The 19342-nt window shown below is 32.4% G+C and overlaps 1 protein-coding gene and 1 long non-coding RNA gene across 2 annotated transcripts; one reads left to right on the top strand and one right to left on the bottom strand.

Moving 5' to 3' along the window:
* Positions 1-2898: 2898 nt before the first annotated feature.
* Positions 2899-8607, bottom strand: LOC133187297 (DNA-directed RNA polymerase II subunit RPB4-like). Its single transcript, XM_061322659.1, has 5 exons — positions 8497-8607; positions 7304-7361; positions 6171-6293; positions 4786-4881; positions 2899-3404 (listed from the first exon to the last, which is right to left on the bottom strand). Exons 1-5 carry the CDS (start codon positions 8573-8575, stop codon positions 3326-3328), a joined length of 435 nt encoding a protein of 144 aa, XP_061178643.1. The 5' UTR covers positions 8576-8607; the 3' UTR covers positions 2899-3325.
* Positions 8608-11872: 3265 nt separating this feature from the next.
* LOC133187296 (uncharacterized) lies at positions 11873-18025 on the top strand. The gene is made up of 2 exons (XR_009721167.1): positions 11873-11921; positions 17522-18025. It is a non-coding gene; the product is annotated as an uncharacterized LOC133187296 (long non-coding RNA).
* The last annotated feature ends 1317 nt before the right edge of the window (positions 18026-19342 follow it).

Genomic DNA, 19342 nt, shown 5'->3' with positions numbered 1-19342 from the left:
GCACCAAGTTCACAAAATGATACTCCTACTTCCATATCCTAATGACAAAGTCCATGTTTTTTGCTAAGGGAAATTCAAAATATCTGTCCGATCGAAACGAAAAATAGGAGGTGCACAATGGCACTATGTAATAAAGATTCTGTGAAAGTCTCATTAAATTTTATTCAGTGGTATAGTAAGAGTTGCGGATAAGAGAAGGGTACCTCAATGTTATACCTGGTAGAAAGAATATTAATGGCAGTGTTCAGATTTTGCTGCCAGAAACTCCAAATATCTGTCTGATTAAAATGTAAAATAGGAGGTGCATAACGGCACTATGTAATTAAGATTCTGTGGAAGTATGCTTAAATTTTGTTCACTGGTATAGGAGGAGTTGCGGATAAGAGATGGGTACCCCAAAGTGTTGCAGATGGAGGGACACCCGCATCACTACATGTGAATACCCTTGTTTTTCAAGCGGAAGGGGGGGGGGTATAAATATGATCAATGTTAAGGTTATCAACATATAAGTTACAATTTCAGTGCAAAACAAATATCAAAGCATGGATGGATATATTAGTACATGTATATCTTGAATCCTCAATTATATGTATCTCAAACCTTTCTTCTCGGCACCACTGAGTTCAAGATAATTGGATTTGACTGAACAACCTTGATTTTGGTACCTCCAGTATAAGCTCATTCAGGAAAGTAGCGAATTCCAGTAAAAAATAATAAAACACTCTTCATAAATTATTTTTAGTCCCATACCAGTGAAACTGAGGGAACTATAAGTTTCCTCTTGGTATGTCTATGTGTCCCCCTATCAGTCTCATTTGGTTTACCAGATTTGTTTTCTAGGTTCGCAGATAATGTGTCAACCTTAATGAGGTTACAAATCAAAGTTTGCATCCATTTCAACAATTTTTTTTACAAAAAAAATTATTATCTTAAATTTGACTCCGAAAATATGGTATATTTGCAGGCTTTCCTTTTGTCTTGTTTTTTTTTTTCTAGACCCTTGCAGACATTAGGCTGATTTTTGGTTTGCAAGTGCACTTTAATGAGTAGCAGGTCAAGTCTGATTCAATGAAACTTAGTGTAGAATTGTTTTAGAGTAAAGAATGTCAGTTTTTGTTTTATAACTTTATTTGTAGACATATTATTATAAACAATATTTTGAAAGGTTAGTAGCCACTTCTCTCTTTCTCTCAATATATTTTCACACATATTTTGATTAAGATTTTTTCCCTTTCATTTTTTTTTCCATCACCTGTTATACATTAAATTTAATCATAATGTGTGGGAAAGAAAAGACAAAAATTGAAAGCAACCTTGTTGAGTACACAAATAATGGCCTATACAGCTAATGATTGATCACAATAATGGTCAAAGTTCATAAAAAAAACTAGAACTGTCCAAAAGGGACAAATACCCCCCGCTGGGTTTTTCAGAGAAGGTACCAAATCACTAATGTTTTCTAGATGTGAGAAGTGTTCACAATTTGCTTAATCATTTAGAGTGAAAATTTAAGTACTCATTATATTTTTTTTAATGAATGAAAATAAGGTGCAGTCTAATAAAACATCAATACTAGTCACATGCTAGTAATTACAGTGTTTTTTATTACATTGAAAAAATAGTTTGCAACTATATGTCATCTTTGTGAGACATGACACTCTGCAAATTGATTGTTGAAAAAAAAAATATCGTAATTAATTATACAAAATCAAATTGATCTTAATACCTTTATATCAAACTCATTTTAAAAATAAAAGGCTGGTTCCAGTAACTATGTATTTTGACAGACATAAATTACAATTAAGAGACTTAGACAACAGAGATCTTTATTTCTTTCTGCCCAATTCCCAGGAGATATAGATAAGACCTGCTTGATCAGAGATGCCCTAACAGCTTCCCACACTGAACTCATTAATTAATCTTTAACTGGATGCATGTCCACTCATTACTCCCAAGGGACAAATGGATTTACACTATCTGCGGTGTAATGTAAAAACCGTTTTTAATACTTTGTGATTTTTTTTTTTTTACTTCTAATGAGTAGTTTTAACCTGTAGTTCACATTTTTGTACAGATGATATAGATTCTATGTCTCAAACCTTAGACATGAACCCGAAATGACTAAGTCAATAAAAATGAAAAAAAAAACACCTGTAAAATGCAGAAAAATTAACAAATAATGTTGAAAATACCAGGTGCATATCTTCATATGGTAAATAATAAGTGTACAAATTTTCATACAAATCTATGCAATAGTCTCTGGGAACAGATCCGGACAAAACCACATAATAAAAATGAAAAAAACACCTGTAAAATGCAAAAAAATTATCCAATCATGATGAAAATACCAGGTGCACACCTTCATATGGCAAAGAATAAGTGTACAAATTTTCAGACAAATCCTTGCAACAGTTTCCAAGAAATGATCTGGACAAAATCTCGTCTACAGACAGACGGACAAGCTGATTCCAATATACCCCCCCTAAACTTCGTTTGCGGGGGGTATAAAAAAAGACTTTGATATATGCCGCAGTATGTGAACATGATATCAGGCCTCGATTATTAAATATAGATGAAATTGTGAATTTTAAATTGATGGTCATACTTTTGGAATTCATTCATCTGTACATGTATTTTTCATGAAGTGATTCAGAGGAGCATTGTAGCTTTAGGGTCTCGTTTATTTTTTTTTAAATTATACTTCTTGTATTTGCTTATAATGAATTCATGCTTACAGTGAAGTTATTTCCATTCCCCATGATTTTGAAACATTTTGCTTACTGAATTTATGTAATAAATTATGGTTATAATGAATCAAAGTTGTTGGTCCCTGGCACTTCACTATACGCTTGTTTTACTGTATATGATACGTATATATACAAAACAAAACAAAACAAGTAAATGTCTAACATATTTTAATGATCGAAAATGCTAACATTTGTGTAGAAAATGAATTTTTTTTTTCACAATATATCGATGATATTTTTGGTCAATAACAAGTTAAAAACCTTCAATTCAACATTGCCTCATTAAGCTTAAACAGGATTTAAAAAAAAAAAAATTGTTACCATTTCCAAACCAATTTGTGTTCATAACATCCTCACCTGCAAATCAATGTCATGTTTTCCATGTCTATACATAAAAATCAAAAGCAGAATAGAAAATTATACACGAGACTGAAATAAAGACATCCCTTTCAGTGAATTAAACAGATATAAACAGCAGACAACTTCAAGTATCCCACACACAACCACTAAAGATTCCAGCTGCCTTGTACTAATAAGTCCATCTTGAGTTTGAGCCTCGGGCTGACTGGTCTCTGATCTCAGTACTGGAAACTCCTCTTTGTCTTTATATCCTCCAGCAACTGCTGTAATTCTTCATCCTCAAACCGTCCCTCCAAACTGTATAAAAGATCAAAAGGTATGTAAAATTGACAACAAACCATCCCTCTAAACTGTAGGAAAGGTCAAATATGTCAAACTACAACAAATGGCCCCTCCAAACTTTAGGAAAGGTCATATATGTCAAACTGACAACAAACGGCCCCTCCAAACTGTAGGAAAGGTCAAATATGTAAAATTGACAACAAACCATCCCTCCAAACTGTAGGTCAAAAGTTATGTAAAATTGACAACAAACCATCCCTCCAAACTGTAGGTCAATAGATATGTAAAACTGACAACAAATTGTTACATTTATTCTTGCTAAACGTAGGGAAATTAAAATGATTTTGGATTACTTGTGTTTAAGATAATTAACATTTACATGTACACTAGGCTAACTAGTGCTAAAGTGTTTGATTCTCTCCTATCTCTTTATTAGGAAAGCCAGATCTATAAATGATATAATGAATGCTAGATATCAAAGCTAAATAAGTGTATATCAATTATAGATCTGCTCTAGATATATCAATGCTAGATATCTGCTCTAGATATATCAATGCTAGATATCTGCTCTAGATATATCAATGCTAGATATCTGCTCTAGATATATCAATACTACATATCTGCTCTAGATATATCAATGCTAGATATCTGCTTTAAATATATCAATGCTAGATATCTGCTCTAGATATATCAATGCTAGATATCTGATCTAGATATATAAATGCTAGATATCTGCTCTAGATATATCAATGCTAGATATCTGCTTTAAATATATCAATGCTAGATATCTGCTCTAGATATATCAATGCTAGATATCTACACTTGATATTTTAATGCTAGATATCTGCATTAGATATATTAATGGTAGATATTTGTTCTAGAATATATAAATGCTAGATATCTGCACTAGATATATCAATACTAGATATCTGCTTTAGATATATACAAATGCTAGATATCTGCTCTAGATATATCAATGCTAGATATCTGCTCTAGATATATCAATGCTAGATATCTGATCTAGATATACCAATGCTAGATATCTGCTCTAGATATATCAATGTTAGATATCTTTAAAACTAGTTATATGAACTAATGATATCAAAGCTATACATATATGTATCAATGATAGATAATCAAATCAAGATATTTTAGTGATAGATATCAATTTGACATTTGCATAAAGATCTGCTGAATTTTGAACCAAAAATGAATTAGTTTTATGAAATGTAAGAAACTTAAACGTCTAAATTCCTATCACACTGAAAATTCAAATCTGCACTGTTTTGTCCACATTTTGGCATTCTATAAACATAGCTCTGCTTAAAATATTTTCCTAACATAACATATAAACATGTTTATACAATAAACACATACTAGTGGGAGAGTCACTCACCTTGGAATCAGTGACTTAGCTTCCTCTGCATTGTCTGGACAGAGATTGGCCAGGGCTGCCAACTCAAATTTGTGTAATTTCTTCTGCATCAACACACTGTAAAAAATAGACAGCTCTAAACACCATGTTTACCTCATTAACCAAATGTCAACATCCAGTCTGTGATATTCAAGTAATAAATTGTGGTCAGTTGCTGATCTTCTATACAAAGGGAGACAACTCTTAAACAGATTGTTTTCCATATGGCATTGGTATATGTATTTGAATTACCCCCCCCCCCCCATATGTTTAAGGTATACTGGTGTACAAACTACTACTACTTTATTTTTAAATTGTAGCGACATTTTTAGAAAATTTGAAAAGCTACAGGTCATCCCTCACAGTTTTTAATATTTTTTTAAAACAGCTTCAAATTTACAGTCTTGCTCTTCCCTATCAAAAAGAAAACCATATAGGTCAATCTAGCTGCAATAATGTAGCCCTCTCCGATTTTTTTTTGGGGGGGGGGGGGGGGCTACAACTCCTTAGGATCTCCGTAATGGTGCAAGTGCGGGAGTGATTCACTACCGCACAGATTTCGGCTCAAATTATCAGTAAGTGGGTATTTTATTAACATATCTTACCAGAACTCATAAAATGTAGTTATGCAAGACATGAATTGATCCAAAAATTATACAGAACAATCCCTATATCGGTTATTTTTCGTGTATGTCAACATCACAACTTGAATTTATCTGCCATGTTTACTGACCTTGATCTATTTTATTTTGGGACAACCAATGAGAATTCGGGATCTAGGGGAGCGGATCATTTAGGATTTCCCTTATTTTAAGCATAAATATCACTGTTTATGAAAAAAATGTCACATGGGATGCTTTTATTTATCGATGTTTAGTGATATCATACAACATAAACATTTATCAACACCGACATTTACTTTATCAAGTGATTCTAAATTTCAAGCGCAAGTCTCTGTACATCACGCGAGAACTGTCATGGCTGCTGAAGAGAACGACTGGTAAACACGCAGATTTATTTTACTTGGTTTTCGCTTATAAAGGGCTATGATGTTGATACTGAATAAAAATTCCGTCTTATTGGAAGTAAGTTGAATGCAAAAACAATTTACTTTGCCTGCAGTCGCCTGTATCTAAAAAATATATTTGAACCATTACGGAGATGTAGTGGAATTGTAGCCCTCTCCTGAAAATATCAGATAAAAAAAAATCGGAGAGGGCTACATTATTGCAGCTAAGGTCAATCTGCCTATTTTTTTAATACCTCTCTTTTTCAACATTACTTCTTCAGATGTTTACAGGGCAAAAATACAACTTATTAATGTATGTACATATATAATGTAAAATAAAATCCGATAATGTTATCACCTCCTAATGGCTGATATTGTTTCTCTGTTCTTGAATTTGGAGAATCGACTTGTGTAGTTCAGGGTTTTCATAAACACCTCCGACAATTCCTGCTCCTCTTCTGCACTCTCATTCTGTGTTTTTCTACAAGGCATTAGACAAAGGTATGTGTTATAAGAATACTCAAACTGTTTTACTTGACACATTACATTACATATTATGATTTTGGTACCTTGTATCACACATAAATTACACATTGAATTTAAATCAGTGTCCCTATCTTTGCTTTCTACATAGAACAAGAGGCCCAGGGGCCACATCGGGGAGGGGGGGGGGGGGGTCATGAATTGAACAAATTTGAATCTACACTATCTGAGGATGCTACCACATAAATATGACCAATCATGGCTTTGCTGTTCTTGAGAAGAAGATTTTTTAAAGATTTTTCCTTTATATTCCTATGTAAAACTTTGATCGCCCATTGTGGCCCCACCCGACCCCCGGGGGTCATGATTTGAACAAACTTGAATCTACGCTACCTGAGGATGCTTCCACATAAATATGACCAATCATGGCTTTGCTGTTCTTGAGAAGAAGATTTTTAAAGATTTTTCCTATATATTCCTATGTAAAACTTTGATTGCCCATTGTGGCCCCAACCGACCCCCAGGGGTCATGATTTGAACAAACTTGAACAAACTTGAATCTACACTACCTGAGGATGCTTCCACATAAGTTTCATATTTTCAAGCACAGTGGTTCTTGAGAAGAAGATTTTTTAATGATGCCATTAATTTTTTTAATTATCTCCCCTTGGAAGAAGGCGTGGCCCTTCATTTGAACAAACTTGAATCCCCTTTACCCAAGGATACTTTGTGGCAAGTTTGGTTGAAATTGACCCAGTGGTTCTTGAGAAGAAGATGAAAATGTGAAAAGTTTACAACAACGACGACAGACAACGGACAAATTTTGATCAGAAAAGCTCACTTGAGCCTTTGGCTCAGGTGAGCTAAAAAGAAAACTAAAATTCAGAGCATTACCCAGAAGCATAATTTCCTGAGGTCAATCCATAATTCATATTTTGAAGCTTAAATCTAGGATAAATATGGAATTTTTGTAATAGTAAACAGCTGAGATTCCAGACTCTGACTTACCTGTGTTCTAAAAGCATCTGTACTTCTGATATCAAAAGAGTCTCTGCATTTTCAAATTCTGTAAAGTACAATATTATCATTATTACAAAATAGGGATCTGTGACTTAGACATGGCCAATGAAACTACAAATTGACAGGTATTTCATCACTATTAAACAAGTTCAAAGTAAATCTTTTATTGTGTATTTAAGCATCAAAGAAATGATAATTAAACAGCTGAAGATTTTAATCAATATGGAACAGTTTAAAAGGGATGAAATTTTTTGAAAACAGAAAATGCCTTTAATTTGAGGGAAACACAATATGCTTCTTTCAATGGCAATACACCTATTCCACAGAATCAACAACCTTAGATTACAGTTGTTTAAAAGAATTATTCTCCTACCTATCAAGTTGTTTAAAAGAATTATTCTCCTTAGGAGAGAGAATAGCTTGATTTAGTATTTTATTACACTTTTTTCTTAAATGTGTTATTTTCTCAGCATGCACACAAAGTCGCACCTTGGTGCAGTGATAATATTCAACCTTGAACTCTTCTGAAAATGATGCATGTAAAAATCACTCATCAAATTGTGTCTCCTTAAGAGACTTTGTACTCAAAGTTATAAAAGTTTTGGAGCTATATAAAGCAATAGATACAGTTACTTCTTCAATGAAATTATAAAGGCCGGAGGCAAATTATGGTCAACAAGATAATGATTGGTAATAATTCAGCACAATGACAAGCAATCGTACTTATCCCTGCCTAATGAAATCACACACAAGGTCATGTACAGTCTCCAATGTGACTTTTTGTCTTTTTTTTTTACAAAAAACTTTTTTTCTGAAAATTGCATGTAACTGCATATAACTAGCCTTATCAAGCTATTTTGAAAAGCTTAACAAAGCTATATAGCTATTTCAAGAGATTGTGCTGGACCTGTAAATGACTGTAAAAAGAGATCTTAATATAAATTACACAAAAAATTACATACATATATGGCTAAGATCTAACCCATATAAAAGATTTTAGAAATTAGCAGTCCCCAGAAGTTAAGTTACTTTGTTGAATCTAAAATAATTGAAATCCTATTTAGTGTCACATTTTCTCCACACCTTCCCCCCGATTTTCCTTTGTCTCCAGATTTAATTACAGATCAAGATATTCTGTAATCTTGTCTTTTCTAATATTTTAATTCAGTCACGTTAATTACCCTTGGGAAACTGTAATTCTGCAGCATCTTCCTCGGGAGCCTCTGTCACATTTTGAGGGCCACTAGATCCAGACGCCATGATGTTACACTTCTCAGTCAAACAGGCGCTTGAATTTAAATAACAAAACGGTGTACAGTGGACTCGTGTATGGAGAGATCGACAATTAATTGAGTTCGTTATTCATAAATGATGACATTATTTTACATGTAACAATTCGGAAGACAAGGTCCTATGGTCAACTCAACCTAAATCAAGTTATTTTTTTCCAACACCATCCCAAAAAGTTAGTTTAATTTTTTAATTTAAAATAATTGAAATCCCATTGAGTCTCAAATTTTCCCCACTTCTACGTTCTCCGAACATCGTTTCAAGCCAAGCTGGATTTTAAAATAAATTACACAAATCTGACTCAGTGTAGCATAATCTGATAATTACATAAAAAGAAGAATTTCAATAAATTTGAGATATATAGAAATATTCCTAAAGATCTTTAATTTAAAAATCTCTAGGTTTTATTTTCAGTGCTCTCTTTAAATCATACTCTTTCATAATGCCAAACAATGCACGGGCATTTTTTATATGGAATTCCCACCCCTCCTACACTTTTTCACCTATTCATGCATTCAACTACGCATCACATGTTATCGATAGATCGAGAGAAGCCGTCTCTCTTTTTATGAAATATATTTATAAATATCTGATACACATGTATAAACGCCGAAAAGGTGTCCTGTGTTAGAGAATAGAGATTCTAGAGCCCGTTTTACAGAAGAACTTACGACTTCGACCAAAAACTTTAGATGATTGTAAATCTTGCATGCACATTTAATAATTATATTACAAATTGCCTGCATAAATATATCTTTCTAAATTCTTTTTAAAAAGATTTAAACCATTTTCATATTAACATAAAAAAGAAAGTTATTTGTAAAATTATAGTTTGGTCTTAGCCGTAAGTTCTTTTGTAAAACGGGGCCAGATTTCTCAAGTTAAACGCAAAAAAAAGATAAATAAATAAAAATACAAAAACTCGAAATAAAACGGTAAAATACGGAAACTTGAGCAAATCTTGAGTTTTCCAAATGGTTTTAATTTTACAATATATTGATTATATATATAAGTCATGGGGTAATTTTTTTTACCCCCGGTTGCGAATGATATTGCACACAAGAAGATAACGAACGTTATATATATAGTTTACTACCAATATACAGGAATAAATGTTTAATATTAACTTGCTTTTTATTTAATTATACATGTTTGCAACATATATAGATAATGTAAGATTTCTATAAAGACTACCTTCCTTGGATGTTAAATTACTGATAAATTATATTACAGATAAACTGTAAGACTGAATTCAATTTCCTGTGCAATTTTGGTCCATTATAATTCAGAATGGTTGAAGACGATTTTCTCTAACAGTGCTGAAAGACAACATTAACAGTTATTGAATTGAATAAGATTTCCTTTTTTTTCTTTTTTTCTTCTTTTAGGTATTAACTTGAAGGAAAATAGCACAAGCAAGTTAGTTTCTTCCAAAATTCCAATAATTTTGTTTAAATAGGTGCCTCTCTCACTAAAGTGATATCTGTTTATTTAAAAAAAAATTATGTTTGACCAAACCAGATATTGTTACTTTAGATTTCAATATAATTTTCAAAAAGTTTTGTAAATACATATGGATTTTTGTTTCTGTAAACTTTCTGGGAACATTTTCAGGAATTTAATTTTGCATTTTACACAAGAAAAGTTTCCTTGTTAGATTTCAATTGAAAGAAAAATATATCTTTTAATTCTATATGGTTATTCTATCCATACTATAGTTCGTGGACTGTTCGCTACTCGATCCTTCAGTTTGTCCTGCAAATTGTCGATACAAAATATGCAGATTTAAAGCGTAAAGGAACAGAAAAAAACTTTGATATTTAGTTAATGTTAGAAGGATGTATACTTGCAGTATGAATCCTGCTATATTTTGCTATGTCGCATAAAACATGTTAATATGGAAAATTAAAAGGATTCTTTTAAAAATACATCACATGTATTTATGTTACCAAAGTAAACTGTTCTGGAATATCATACTATTGTATAAGTTGCTTTAATTTTCAACTATATCTAAGTCTGAGCTACGTCAGGGGTACTGAGTTCACTCGTGGTCAACTAATTGACTCAAGATCCCTAACGTTGTGAGGGTGGATCTCGGCGGGTGGCTCAGTCTCTACACATAGTTACCGTTCCTTTCAGAATTCTATATTCAGAGTTGTCATTCTTTTACCCACATTGTTTCATGCATAAACCGGATTGCCGAAATAGCAGAATGCACATTGCGCTGAAAACATAGTGCGCGCAAAAATGAATTACTTGTTCAGACTTCTCAGCAGATAAATTTGTTTTTTACCTCAGATTACATAATGTACATATTTAAAGAAATTAATAAATTTAAATATAAGAATAAGTTTCCCCGAGAAACTTAAAATATGTTTTACCAGGAACGTAGGCCCTAAGTTACAATCAAATGAAAACGAACGACAACTCGAAGTAGAGATTGGGAGTGATCTTGAGAAACCTTTTCCCATTCTGTATTCTATCCAGTGTGATAGTGTAGATAGTGTAGATCGGATGAAATTTTTAATGACGATTTATCACATACTATGGAAAACCACTGAAAGATCTTTCAAACAAGTCTATACTAAAATTAATTAGTTCTGTCTGACGCCATGACGTCACACAATTATACCATGCATGACGCTACATGAGCAGCACAGTGATACCTATTCACACTCAGTTAGTAGTGAGGTGTAGTTCAAAGGGAACGTCGGTAGAAGAGAATTCTGAAGAAAAGAAAAATCTGATATTCTTATTGTAAGTATATGTACTTAACTGATTATATGTTTGTTTATCTATATGGATATTAGTTGGTAATCGATTGACATTATCAGGATGTATGCATTACAAAGGAAACTTCCCGAATATTTAACACTTAAAATTTGCCGTAGTTCCAAATTGCTATCCTTTCCTTAAAAACAAAACTAGGTTCAAAATATATATCAGAATGAACAGTCAAAAGAAAAATGAAATAGCAGAAAAACTAGGCTCTACTAGTTTGTAGTTTAGAGAAAGATTATTGGGATGGTCCATCACTCCATGGGGTCTATGAAATATCTGCATACGTCGCCGATCGACTTGGCCATTAAAAAATATTTAACTGACAGGTAGAATAAATTTTGTGCTATACTGAAATATCCATCAGAACATCCTAGCTTTTCATTATTAAAAAATATAATTAGAGTATGGATTTTATTAATTTGTACTGTAAAGCTGTGGGAACGAAATACATGGATACCGTCTTTGTCCATTGCGACGAACTTTTTTAACATCCAGTTTTAACCAGATCAGTTCAGCTGAAGTAACTAAACGTATGGTAAGAATTTGTGTTCATTTTTGCCAGTTAGACTGTAGGTCATTGAACAGAAGCTCATCCCGTAAATAGATGCTGAAAAGGAATGAAGTTTATGTTATCTTTCAGCAAATCTATTTATAAATATTAGCAATCATAAACCATGTAAACAGCTGATTTTTTTCAGTGTTGCATCATCATGTCAGAAACATGTTTACTTATAGTATTCATCTTCATTGTGTACAACGGTAATTCAAAAATACTTGCAGGAAGCTGTGTTATTAAGCATTGGTTAATTTAAATAAATCTACTGCATTTATTTAATAAAAAGACATTGAGCAAGAATTTTTCCACGATGTAGAGGAAAGGGGGGGGGGGGGCTAGACGTGTGCTATATTTATCCCGCCCATTTTTTTGTTCAACACGTGGTCGGTACTAATTTGGGAGCGGTTCATTCATGAATTTTCCTTTCATCTGTGGTGACTCATACCATACTACTGCTAGAGGTTTTCAGTTCGTTTCATTTTAATTGCAGTTTGTCTAGGAGATTTTTTTTCCCAAATCTTAAACTGCCTGATAATTCAGAAAATGTAAACTCACTAAAAATCCTTAAAATATTTGGTTAAGACTGCAAGAAAAAATAATGATATTAAAATTTTATACTGTAGATAATTTTAATTAATTAAGATATAAAAGCATAGATTTTTGGAAAATGTAAAAATACAGATATATGTAGTTTGAAAAGAAAACTTTGTGATTTAAAATATATGTGTGTTTTGGCAATAAACAAGCCTGTACAAACTTTTTGATAATTTTCTAGAACTTTTTTTTTAGTAGCCTATGCCCTTAAGGCAACCTTATGTTAGAAGTGCAAATTAATCTTTCTGTGCGAATCAACTTATGACACATCAAGGGAGGAGGTCCAATAAAAAGGTTCAAAGATCGTGGAATTCAATTTTCTGGAAGAGCAGCAAAGGCATTCTTATAAGAATGTCGGAAGTTTATTTATTTAATCTGATCTAATCCTAAAAGCTAGCTGTAGAATATTTGTTTCATGATAATTTAATAATAAACAGGATAAATAAATGCAAATTAATAAACAATTATAAAAAGATTGTTTAAACTGTGAAGGAATCAGCATTACACAATAAAAATTAAAAATCATTACTTGAAAGAAATGTGTACTAAATATAATGCTCTGAATTTTGTTTAATTTGGTAATATTTGTATATGATTTAATATTTTTCCATAATAAATATTACTTTATACCTTTTTGTCATGGTATTGTCTATTAAAAGTGAACTTGGCTGAACTGAATGAAACTGGTTAAACTAGCAGACTGTCCTTGGAAAAACGGGAGTTATTTTAATTTCTGCACCTGTAAACACAAGGTTTATTGACCGTTCATTGACCTCACAGTTATTTAAGTTTAAATTTTTTTTTTTGCTTTCTTAATCCAGTGTACTTGGACGTTAATCATTGATCTCAAGTATGTGTCATATTTAGCTATAATAGTGCATGTATAAACCAGACTTTTATTTGAAAGGAACTCTGTTATCTTTTTGTGGGATCAAGTGTAAAGCATATCATATTTATTTCATACATGTGTAGTAGATAAAGAATTTACAAACAAGTCTTTATAGCTTTGGAACCTGAAAGCAATTTATAATAAATGTAAACTTATGCATGTTGGGAATATAAAGAAAATATGTGAAATTATGATAATTAATAGATTAAATTAGAATGTTTGCATATTTATGGTCATCATCTACCTACATATGAATATTACAATTTTTTAAAAAAAATTTCACATGATAAATGTGAGATAAAATTCCAAATTTATTGGGGCTATTATGTCGTGTTGAAATAAAACAGATAAACAAAACTTTTACATGGACAAATTTAAAAATGAGTGACCCCTGTGGAGAAATGTTACATTATCAGTAAAAAAAAAAAAATAAAAAAATAAAATTGTACAGCTGTTTTCATGGTTTTATTTTCTATATTATTTTTATCTTAAATAATGTAGAGTGGCAAATGTATATTAGAGTAGAAAATGTAAAGTTATACTAGACATCAATTATAAAAACATGCATTTGCTATTTTATTTTCTTTGAATTTAAAATGTGCATGCATCTGTATGTATGCTGGCAATTAAGTTGGGGGGGGGGGGGGGGGGTGTTAGGTAATATATAAAAAGCTCATTATAATTTTTTTTTTTTTTAATTTTTTCTTTTTAAATTTATTTATTTATTATTATTTAAGGTGAATGGGGGGGGGGGGGGGGTTAATTGTTTTTTGTTTTGTTTTGTTTTTTTTTGGTTTAAATGATGTCATGAAACATGGGCAATGCAAATAAAGAAAATACCGGTAGATATGTTCCCATAGTTGACATTTTAAAACTTTCCTTTTTTATAGTCCCTAGTCTGTTCTGGTCTTTTTATTTCCTTCTAAACAAATGTTCTAGTTTAATGTTGGCCATGCCCACTGACGTCATGTAGTCTTATTTTGAAGGCATATAAACCCCCAGATTTTACTGGTTACTATCGACAAAACCTAAGCAATTACAGATCAACAGAGTTACAAATTGTTTTGTGTAGATATAGTGTACTAGGAAGCGAGAACAAAAGTGAATGGAACATTTAAAAGGATTTGGTAATATTTTTTGAAAAGGATTTGGTAATATTTTTTGATGTGAGATTTAACATTGGAGAATTTTTTAAACAGGATTCCACTCCACGACAATGCTTTAAAAATAATGACTCAGAGAAACTTGGATTTTTAACCCTCAGCAAATAAGTTGGAAGTTATACTGGAATCGGCATGTCCCTCTGTTCGTGGACAATTTTGTATGGAGATGACCTCTGAAACTATTTTTTTTCAAACTTATAGAATTAATTTATACCATTTTATCTTGTGGTAGAGCACCTGGTATTTTTCAGATTGATTTGTCAAAGTTGAAAATGTTATGACCTTTTAAAGATTTCAGTTCACATAACTTCTTTTTCTTCAAGAAAACGAGGAGTGAAATTCTGAACTGGAGGTAACTTTGTAGTGAAAAAATTTAGAGGCTCATATCTAATGCAAAGTTAGCTTGTGTCCAGAGGTGTGCCTCTGTACTAAGGTCATTTTTAACCAGGACAAGGTCATCAAAAAATATATTTATATTCGTCACAACTTTGAAATGGAGAAATGGTAGAAGCTTATACGGATATACCTGAGATAGAGGTTGCTTGTGTCTCAAGGGTATGTCCTGACCCTAACCTGGGTAATTTGAACAAGGTCATTGTCATGGATTCTAAAGATATAAAACTCTTTCCTTAGCCATAACTCAAGCCTGTGACCAGAGGGGATGTAACAACCCTGCATCATGATCACTTTGGCAAGGTCATGGTCATTGGGTTTGAAACATAAAAATCTTGTTCATAATTTTATAATGAAGTAACTTCCTAAGATCATATATACATAAGGGTTAATTATGATTGGAGGTGACCCTCATCAAACATCATAGAGGCAAGGTAAAGATCACAGACTTTAGAGAAGCATCAAATTTTGAAGACCTCAGAAATTGAAAATTCTGAAAGACAAGTCAATTTTATTGGAGGAGTATCAGAAGGTTATACAAGTGATTGTGACCAAGATGGATGGATGTGTATTTATATAATATTTGGTATGTAGGTGATTGTGATCAAGATATATATATATATATATATATATATATATATATATATATATATATATATATATATATATATATATATATATATATATATATATATATATATAATCATGATTCTGTCATGCCACAGTTGTTTGTATAAGTTAACTTTCACCTGATTGAGAAGTTAAATGTTCTTTAGGCCATGACATTTTGATGCTTGGATGCTGTATGATTTGGGTACAAATATTTGACCTCTTGACCTTGACCTTTGAGTTTGACCCACTTTACAAAAACTTTAACCTTGGCCATAACATTTAAATGGTTGGTACTAGGACTTTCATATTCTACGTGTGTATTTCTTGTGACAGGACCTTCCAATGGGTTCCAACAATTTTTACCCTTTGACCTTGACCTTTGAGTTTGACCTACTTTCAAAAAAAATTCAACCTTGGCCGTAACTTTAGAATGGTTGGTACTAGGGCTTTTTTATTTTACACGTGTATTCCTTGTGTCGAGACCTTCCTTTGGGACCAACATTGACTATTTGACCTTGACATTGGATTTTGATTTATTTGAAAACATTGACAATAACTTTAGAATGGTTCATATTAGGGCTTTCATATTTCAGTTCGCAGGTGTATTCTTTGTAAAAAGACTTTTCCTTGGGTACCAACAATTTTGATCTGTTTACCTTGACCTTTGAGTTTGACCTACTTTTGAAACACTTTAACCTTGACCATAACTTTTCAACAGTTGATGAAAGAGCTTTCATATTTCACAGGTGTATTCCTAGTGACATGTCCTTCCCTTTGGTTTCAACAATTTTTTACCCTTTGACCTTGGAGTTTGACCTACTATTGAAAACTTTAACCCTGGCAATAACTTTTGAAAGTTGGTGCTAGGGCTTTCATATTTCACATGTGTATTCCTTGTGACAAGACCTTCCTTTAGGTACTAACAATTTTGATTTGTTTTCCTTGACCTTAGGTGTTTGACTTGCATTTTAAAAAACTCCAACTTTGCCATTAGCTGCCATACAGGGGCATCATTGTTTTACAAACACATCTTGTATTTTTTTACACTCAAATTGAACACACACATATATTGGTATATATATACATCATCCGATTATGTATAGACTTACTGTCATCTTCCTGATGCAGTCCTGATGCAGTATGTATTGTTTTCTTGCCAAAGAATAATGAATCATTGAATTCTCATTAATACAATGCACTGGAATCAATACGTAAGCTGGTGTAGTAATTATGCTGGGCTGCAGTTCACTTCAGCACTTAAGTCTGTGTAAGAAGAACATCTGAACATGTTGAATTTTTCAGTAGTTCAGTGTGCACTGCAGTTTTCAAATAACTTCTTCACAAATTTTTGGTTTTAAAGATCAATTGTGGTTCAATTCTCAGTGGAAAAATTGGATACAATGAGGATTTAATGAGTATGTTTGATGTGTCACAGATTCAACAGTCGTGTAAATGAAGTCTCCCTAGCTATGACAGTTGTGTCATTTAATTTGTATGCTGAGTATTCCAATCAGGTTGTAACAGGATTGTGCCAGGGGACTCTTGGAATTTTGTTTTGATTTTTTAACCCAAATATCTGACAAAGATATTGGTCAGTTATTGATATCTCAGTGATATATCCATGATATCTTGGTGATATCTTGTGATAGTTGCAGTCATATTAAATAATTAAGAACACTATAAGTATATTCATTTTTTTCCCTCTGCATAGTGAATGATAAAATGATGTGTATATTTATCAGTGGTGAGTACACGAGTTTTAAGTACACACTAGTACCTGTACGTGTGTACTCTGACACAGATTATTTTATCAGATACTTTGACTACAGTGAAGACTAAGTTCTTACAAGGGTAGATCTTGATGCATAAAGATTTGTCTGTGTTTTAACTGATTTGTAATAAAAATGAAATGTTCTCTTCTGTTACAGATTGAAATGACTCTGTACAAGTCATGATGAAAGTCCAATGGAGGAAAATGCCAACATGAAGAGTGGATAATTTTGACAGCCATAGTTATTTGGTGTTGTGTCAAAAACAAAATCAAGAAGTGGACGATACAAGTGCCAAAATGTCACCCTATACTCACAAATACAAAGAAGAGGACGCCAGGTTAATATCTGCTGAACTATCCAGTAATAGATCAGACAATTCTTTGGAGGGAAAACTGCAGAAGAATGTGTCCTTTAACAAGTTCAAGCCAACAGATATTACCATTTTCATTGACAAGCAGGATGAAGTTGTGCCAGCATTGCACAGCAACATGACCTTAGATTCGGAGAAACCGAAAAATCGAGCACGCCTAATGTTTATCATAACATTGCTATTTATATTGCTTTTGGTATGTATAGTTATCATATCTGCAGTCAGACAATTTACCAGTGGTGACGATGAGTCATTTGACCACACGAATGAAAATATGGTCTATCATTATACTTCTAAAAACCACACAGTGTTCAGCAGTACAACCTTAACAGGTATTGTCCCAAATAATCAGACTCAACTGTAACATGTACCCCCCCCCCCCCCCCCAAATAAAAAATAAAGCGTAACTGTAACAGATGTAGTCTCAGAATATCAGGCACAGGTGCAATGTGTAGTCCCAAAATAATAAGGTACAACTGTAATAGATGTAGTCTCATAATATCAGACTCAACTGTAACATACCCCCCCCCCCCCCCCCCAAAAAAAAAAAGGGGCACAATTGTAACAGATGAAGTCTCAGAATTAGGCACAACTGTAATATGTAGTCCCAAAATAATAAGGCACAACTGTAACAGATGTAGTCCCACAAATTCAGACTCAACTGTAACATGTATTCCCAAAAAATAAAGTACAAGTGTAACATACCAGTATGTAGTTTCTTAACAGTTGGGCACAACTGTTATATTTAGTCCCAGAATAATAAGGCACAACTGTAACAGATGTAGTCTCAAGAAATCAAGCACAATTGTAACAGGTGTAGTCACTTAACAATATTGAGCACAACTGTTATATAATCCAAAAAAGACAAGGCACAACTGTAACAGATGTAATATCTGGAAATCAGGGTAGCTGACATGGTTGTTGAATGAGAATTGAGGTAAAGTTTATGTGAAGTCATGAAATTGTGATAAACTTGTAAGGGTACTGTGTTCTATATCTTTTTATTTTTTTTTTTTCACAATTCCAATGCAATACATCTTGACAATGATCAAGCAGTGTGTAATACAGTGTATTGTAATGTACTTTAATGATTTTTAGCTCTACTGGTCAGAGACGAGGAGAGTTTATGCATTAGTAAGTTGTCCATTGTCTGTCTTTCTGTAAGCAATTTTCCAAAACCTGTAATATTTTTTAAATGTTACTATCCCTATAGTTTTGATCACCTTTCAGTAAATCTTCGTACACAAATAGACTACACCAAGATGTATACTTGTGTATTGGTTTCGATTTCAATACAAATGTCTGTAAAATCAATGAAACAGTTATCCATGGTTATCAATAATAGCATTCAGGGTTAGAAACTCCCTAAAATTACAACTCGCAAATAATTGCGAGTACCAAGAAAGTGAACTCGCAATTTTATAAGACTACCGGTACTCGCAATTTTCATATAAAGTTAAATTTATATAAATTAAATACATGTAACTTAAGGAAAAAGTAACTACTGTACAATACACAAAAATCAACTACAGTGTGACTTTTATTTAAATTACTGCTTTAAATCAAAAGCATTGTGTTCTGTCATAATATAAAATTTTGCTACAGTT

The sequence above is a fragment of the Saccostrea echinata genome, unplaced genomic scaffold (assembly GCF_033153115.1).
Source record: "Saccostrea echinata isolate AGI-Se365-2 ecotype Australia unplaced genomic scaffold, CSIRO_AGI_Sech_v1 ptg000014l, whole genome shotgun sequence".
Classification (NCBI taxonomy): Eukaryota; Metazoa; Mollusca; class Bivalvia; order Ostreida; family Ostreidae; genus Saccostrea; species Saccostrea echinata.
Note: the sequence above shows the minus strand (reverse complement) of the source record. Positions and strands in the feature narration are given on the sequence as shown.